The sequence below is a fragment of the Equus quagga genome, chromosome 13, assembly GCF_021613505.1.
Source record: "Equus quagga isolate Etosha38 chromosome 13, UCLA_HA_Equagga_1.0, whole genome shotgun sequence".
Lineage (NCBI taxonomy): Eukaryota > Metazoa > Chordata > Mammalia > Perissodactyla > Equidae > Equus > Equus quagga.
In genome coordinates this window covers 2336133-2343003 of record NC_060279.1, presented here as the reverse complement: position 1 = coordinate 2343003, position 6871 = coordinate 2336133, and the positions used below count along the sequence as shown (strand labels likewise).

The 6871-nt window shown below is 54.7% G+C and overlaps 1 protein-coding gene across 1 annotated transcript in view; it reads left to right on the top strand.

The window, feature by feature from the left end:
- RAB7B (RAB7B, member RAS oncogene family) overlaps positions 1 to 6663 on the top strand; it is a 24855-nt gene extending 18192 nt beyond the window's left edge. Inside the window, exon 6 of the mRNA XM_046682739.1 lies at positions 4526 to 6663. Within this exon, the coding sequence (XP_046538695.1) occupies positions 4526 to 4606 (81 nt within the window). The 3' untranslated portion in view covers positions 4607 to 6663. The remainder of the gene's footprint in view (positions 1 to 4525) is intronic.
- Positions 6664 to 6871: the final 208 nt, after the last annotated feature.

Sequence of the window (6871 nt, the reverse complement as noted above, 5' to 3'; positions counted from 1 at the left end):
TCCGCAGTCAGAGTGACCTACACTTGAATCCGGCCCTAGTGCTTTCAAGTGAGTCCGTGACTTCTCTGATCCTCAATTTCCTCATCTCTAAAATGGAAATCTTTTAATCCTATAAGCATTTCTCCAGTTGTCAGGCTAGGGCTGGAGATATGGACCTCAGTGGCCCCAAGGTCAGGTAGAGGAGAAGGGAGTTCACAAAGAGACTGTGACAGGGTGAGATAAACGCCACAGGGGAGCACAGTCAAGGCACCAAGGTGATTCAGAGGTAGCTGGTGGCGAGGGTGGCCTGATGCCTACCCAGAGAAGCAGCATGCAAGTTGGGTGTTGAAAGACGATTTGCAGTTTGCAGGTGGACGTGGTAGGCCAGTGGGGGTGTGGGTGGGAGCAGCAGAAATGCAGAGAGAAGGGGTGGTCACAGGCCCAGGCATGAATCCACAGGGCTCATGCAAGGACACAACTGTGGATTTTGTCTATAAAAGAAAGAAATGTGGCAGGAGGGAAGCGGGGACACAGCAGTGGCCAGCAATGACGCCTACAAGGTCAACATCGCCAGATCACAAAGGCCTGGTGAGGCCCAACCAGGACTTCGGACTTCATGCTGGAGGTCCACGCTTTCCAGACCGCGCTGCTGGACCCCCCCCCCCCCCCACCCCTCGCAGGGCACACAGGGTCTCAACGGGACCTTGAAGCCCAACAGGGCAAGTCTTTCTGCAATGTCTATATTGCCCAGAAATTTGGAGGAGGAACATTTTCACATTAAACAAACATACTCGCTAGGGCATAGAATGTAAAACTTACATGGATTTTTAAGTTGAAACTGGAGTCTGCAAATCTATAATTTAAAGTCAAACGAGAGTTTTCAAAGACATTTCCTACCAGGACCTCTCCCCTCCTTCCCTGGAGGTCGTGCACTCATTCCCACCAGCACAGAGTGTCTGGGGAGCAAGACGTGGGAGGCCCTGCTGTAATAGGAGGGGAGCCCCAGCCCAGCGCGGGGACAGCCGGGGCTGTGACGCCGGATGGATCTGGCTTTAAATCCTGCCTCTGCCTCTTACTCACTGTGTCCTTGAGCAAGGCCTGCTGCCTCCTGAAGCCACCACTTCCCTCTCTTTAAAGTACAAATAATATCTTCCTAATGGGGTTGTTGCAAGGGTTAAATAAAGTAATATCACAGCACAGAGAAGGCATTACATTAAAGGCAGCTGTCTTAAAATGAGAGTTACTATGCAGGTTTTCAGCAGGAGAGCTTCATGCTACCCAGATGATGGGCTTCATGGGTGGTTATGAAGATACTGCAATAGTCCAGGCCTGAGAGGATGTAGATGGCAAAGATGGTGAATTAAAGAGACTTTGGAGGCAGAACCAGCAGGGGTTGATGATGGTCAGCATAGGAGAGAAGGAATCAGGAGCCGTCCAGGTTGAGGACGATGTTTCTAGCTTGACAGATGGTGGGACCCTTGATCAGTGCTGCTCTGGACCAAGATGGAGAAGGGAGTGGAAAGCAGGAGCGCCACAGAGGAGGGGTGAGGCCGTCCACTGGGCACGTGGCATTCGAGGCTCCCTGAATGTCTGAGCTCTGCAGTGAGCTCTGGATGGGAAGAGCAATCTGCGAGGAGAGCACCTGGTTAGGTACGTCCTCATTAACATTCTGAAAGGAAAGAAGGTAGGCAGTGACTTCAGTGTCCCAATCTGGCCACTTTCAAGGATTAGGGTATTTAGTTATTTCAGGATATGGTTAAGAATGCCCTCATAATCAAAGAAGGAATGTCCACCTGCTTTGGGGGATTTGGGGTGATGGGATTTGCTCTTACCAAGTTGGCGATGCCATCCCTGCAGGGCCTGCTCAGGCCCAGCTCCCAGGTGTGAGCTGCAGCATGGAGGCCTGGGGCCTTTTGGGTTAATTGGAGAAAGACAAAATTGCCACATCCAGGAGGGAAGCAGGCTGGCTAGAAGCAAGCTCGGTGAAGTCGGAGGACTGATACCGAACCTGAAGTGAGTTCGCTCACCCATTGTGCAGCCAGCCAATCTCTGATATTGGGTGTGGTGGAAGAAAGCAGGAATTTTATTATTGCACAGCACTGAGCAAGGAAGAAGGGCAGCTAACACTGAAATCCCAAACTTCCCGAAAAGCTAAAAGGAAGGGTTTTTATTTGGGGGTTTAGGTAGGAGAGGGGGAGCACATGGCCTTGCTGGTCGGAGCTTTCCCACCAGCCTGGATCTCTTTGCGGGGAGGAGATAGTGAATCCAGGTGCTTGTCCTTGGTGGTATCTGTCTCCACGGAAGATAGTGGATTCTGGAGCCAGGAAGCCAGGGAGTAAGCAGGGAATGAGCGTTTTGGTTTTAACCCCATATATGCTGGCTTTATATCCTGACATCAGGACCTTTATGAGGTCCTCAGGATGCAGGACCTGAAGGCAGGGCCATAGAGGTGACCAGGCTCGGACTCCACCGTCACAGCCTGACTGAAACGATGGTGCGTCAGGACTCTGCTGGGTTGCTTTACTGTTATACACACAGTGCCGAGAGGACCAGGGTCTCAAGAAAAGAATTACACAGGAAACCTAATTATGGCCTGCCGGCGACTTGGAAGTTTTGCAGGAAATCAGAGGAGCTAGATGACACCATTATCGAGTGGAATGATGTCATAAATGGGAAGCACTCAGGGTCAACCTGGACCTGGGGAGGGCGTGACTACTATTGGGTGAAGAGAGCTGGTGTGAAGACCTCAGGCTGTGCTAGTGTAATGAGCGAGGAAGCTTCTCACACCTTCCGAGGCAGCCTTTCCTTTGTTCCCAGAATAAAGTCAAAGGGGCTCAGAAAGCCCGGCTGCTGCTCCCGACACTCGGAACCTCCTTCCTCGAAGGCTGGCCTGGTGGACAATGGCACAGGTTTCTGTTCACGAGGGGCTCTGGGTCCCAGCTGGACCTTTCGTGGACTTGAGGGTGGGGCACACTCACGGGGATGAAGCACCATGCCCTGTGCCCTGAATGCAAAGACCCAGTTAGGAAAGCTCCCGACCCCAGTCAAGGACCCCTGGGCTTTCACGGTAAGAGTGGGACCCAGAAAGAACCAAAGAATAGGAGAATCCTTTCAAAATCTGCCTCGCTCGCAGGGAGGGGGAGACCAGGTGGTGTGAAAAGGGACTTAAATGGTGATGCTCTGCTCTTCCTTGTCCCTCCCTGGGGGGTCAGAAATGTCAGGACTCTAATGACAATTAGCTCAGTGGAGAGAGGGCCCTGCGCACAGCAGAAGGGGCCGGTCAGAGGACTGTGATGTCCAGGGCTGTGTAGACTATCCCGCATGCCAGGCCTGAGCACTGCCAGGGATAAGGAGACTCGCCTCGTTTTTTCTTCTCAGGCGCCTCGGGGCAGGACTGTGTCCTCTACAGCGGGAGCACCCTGGGTCAGGTCTGAAGCAATGGGCCAGGATCACCAGGATGCAGCAGCTGGGGCCTCACACCACGTCCTGAGGTCCAGGGTCTTAGGCATGAAGGGTTTGGGTGACATTCACCAGCTGGCTGCCCAGCCAGAGCCCGGGTGCCGTGGAGGAGACAAAATCAGAGAAGGCCTGGCTGCTGTCCTGGATGTTGCCCCCTCAGTGGCACTTGAGACGGACCACCAGGCAACGGTTTCACCTGCCATACAGGAGGCTCTGCCCCACTCAGGTCCACGCCAATGTATCAGGAGCCACTAGGCAGAGTGAGGGCACACCTGCTTGCTCACTCACTTGCACACACATGGTGCCAGCTGTGGGAGGAACATGAGTGCTGGGAGCTTGGTGACTGCAGAGAGCCGTGGCAGAGCAAAGAGAGGGGATCCCCTTAAGAAGAGACCCTTGAGCACGTAAAGCCCACCTCCTGGAGGAAGCACCCCCTCCTCCACCCCATCCTTCCCCCTGAACCAGGCGGGTGGGTCCCAGGTGAGAAGTGGCCAGCTGGGCAGGGAGAGGCTTGTCAGACCAGGAAGGAGCCCTCCCTGGACCTTGTTGGGACTGGAGAGTTGGGAGGGTGGCCAGAGAGGCAAAAAGGCCCAGCAGAAGCCCTGAGTCTACGGTAGGGCGTGATCCCTGGACGTGGAAGGACGACGACTGACTGGGCCTCTCCAGGTTCTGGGTGGGGTGGGGACGGGAGGTGGTCATGGTGAGAGAAGACTGGGGTGTGGGGATGTTTGTGGGGAGAGCTCTCCAGCAGAAATGAGGAGCGGGCTGTCATCATCTCTGCTAAGGGCAAACGTCACCTCACTTGTGCCCCTGGAGAATGGAAAGTTGTGGGTCAGGGTTGGAGACCAGGAGACCTAGGCCCCTCACCCAGCCCCCAACACTCTGGGCTCCTGGAAGAGGCTGGAGTAGGCGGAAAGGAAGAGGGAGAGTGGGGAAGACCAGTGCTCCCCTTTCTGGGCCTCACGTCCCCAACAGCACAGCAGGGAGGGAACAGAAAGCAGAACAACCACTGGCCATTGAGAAACAGAGGGCGGCGTGCTTTTTGCCCCTGAGGATGTGAACACTGACTTCTCTCTTCCTCCTCCAGTATCAAAGCATCTTAGAGAATTACCTCACAGACTCCATCAAGCTCTCACCAGAAGACCAGTCCCAGAGTAGATGCTGCTGACCTTCCAGACAGAGCCTGCCCTGGCCTGGTCCCCTCAGGCCCCCACCAGCCACACCGCCTGCCCAAGCTCAGCCAGGAGGCCCGGACCCCGCGGCAGGGCCCTTGACACCCTCGCTCTGTGCTGGGCCCTTGACATCCTCGCTCTGTGCTGGGCCCAGAATCAGAGGCAGCATCTGCCTCAGGCTGATTGTAGTGAGGACAGCTGGGCCCTCAGAGGTCCAGATGAAACCCAGAAGGTCACAGCCAGAGCCACGCCCTGGAGGAGTCCCAGCTCCCTCGCTGGCTCCAGCCCTCCCCAAATACACTCCTGCTCGGGAACGCGCATCTCTGCAGACAGGCTTGTCTCCGGAGGTCTGTGCTATCATCCTGCGGACTGGCCTTCCTCACCCAGGCCCCCACACCCTTCCAGAGCCACGGCACAGCTTTGGACAAGGGTGCAGCTCAGCCTCCCTCAGCACCAGGACCAGGAAGTGAGGGTCTGGAGCCCACGTGGGGGCCTGCCTCAACCCCCAGCAGCAGCTGTTCAGGCTGGGACGCCCCTCGGCCCCTCCAGAGAATAGGACTGAGGGAGCCAGGAAAAGAAGTGGGGCCTGGTTCATTCTTCCTCGCTGGGCACTCCGGCAACACCTGTAAACCTCTCTGAGCCTCAGCTTGCTCATCTGTCAAATGGGGTGGTGTGTGCCCTGCCCACATCAGTGCGGTCTTGGGGACCAGAAGCTCCACTTAAATCTCATTTTCTCGTGTTGATATGCACATATTTATTCCTTCAACAAGTATTTTTGAGTATCCACCATGTATGATGCACTGAGATTCAGTGACAGGTGACACAGACAACATTGACTGCTCCTTGACCCAACATTGTGGTGAGAGAGAGAGGGGCAACAGACAGAATTTAAATAGATATTCTCAAATAGCAGGTAAGGCTTGAACAAAGTGAAACAAGGTAATGGGATAGAGGACAGGGGCTAGGTTTGGGTGCTGTTTCAGACGAAGTGGTCCAGGAGGGCTTCCCTGAGGAGGTGACATTTGGCCTGATGGCTAGAGACTGAGAAGCTGGCTGCCACCTGAGATCCAGATGAAGAGCATTCCAGAGAGAGGGAGCACAAGGCCCTGGGGCGAGGACAAGCGTGCTGTGTTCCAGGAACAGGAAAAGGCACTCCTTTACCTGACGCCTCAAAGCCACTGTCCCAGCGACAGGCAAAGGGAACCTGCCTCCTGGATGGCTCCTTGAGCCTCTGCCCACTGGCCACCAGAGGGCAGCAGGGGTCCTCTCCCAGGCTGAGCTGAAAGGGGCTGCTCCACGGACGCTAGAAGAGCTGCTAAGCTTTCTTGTGCTGATGCTCAGAGCTTGTTCGCAGGTTCTGGGCGTGTTCAGTGCTTCCAGATCTGAGGGGCAGGAGAATCTCAATTTCTTAAGCCTAGTAAGAAATGGGCAAAAACTGTGACATCAATGACTCAGACAAGAACTCCTAATGGGTGACCAGTACTAGAATGTGGGCCTGGAGAGCTCCTGGATTCTCTGTTCCTGCAGAGTCTAAGGCCATATCTTTTTCTTCCAGCTACAGACAGCATAGGTAGGGTCCAATGTGAAGGGGGCTGCAAGGTGACCTCCCAGCGTCTCCCACAGCCACCACAGAAGCCTTTTGTCTACACGGAAGTGTCTTTCCCTGGGCTCCGAGCAGGGCTGGGCATGTTGGCTAATGACTTCCCAGTGTCATCTGACTCTGAAGATCCACCTAGAGCGAGGGGAGTCGGGGGTTAACGAGGGCGTTGGGGAGCCCCTTCTCCCCACCCCCAGCTGTGGAAGAACTGGCTCGTCCTGGGCAGCAGCACGGACCTGGCACAGGAGCAGGTGGCCTGAGCGCGCTTCGGCTCCACGTGCTTCGTGGGGCGACCTTCTCCACATCCCGCGGGCTCTCCTGGGAGTCGGCAGGACTGTGGCTGGACGTGTGGGGTGTGGGTGTGTGCACAGCAGCTTGTGCACCGTCATGGGCGCACAGGCCGTTTCCAAATGTGGACAACAAGTAATAAATGTGACCTTCTTTGTTTTTATCCTTCATGGTAGTTAGTTATTGATTTAAAAGGGGAAAAAACCCTTGTCTCTGTAGTTCAAAATTCAAAAGATTCTAAGGGAAAGACAACAAAAACTAAAACAGGACCAGACAGATAACTGGTGGGGCCCAGAACAAGATGCAAATACCCAGCCCCTTGTTCAAAAATTATTAAGAATTTCAGAACAGTGACAATGGATCATTAAACCAAGCA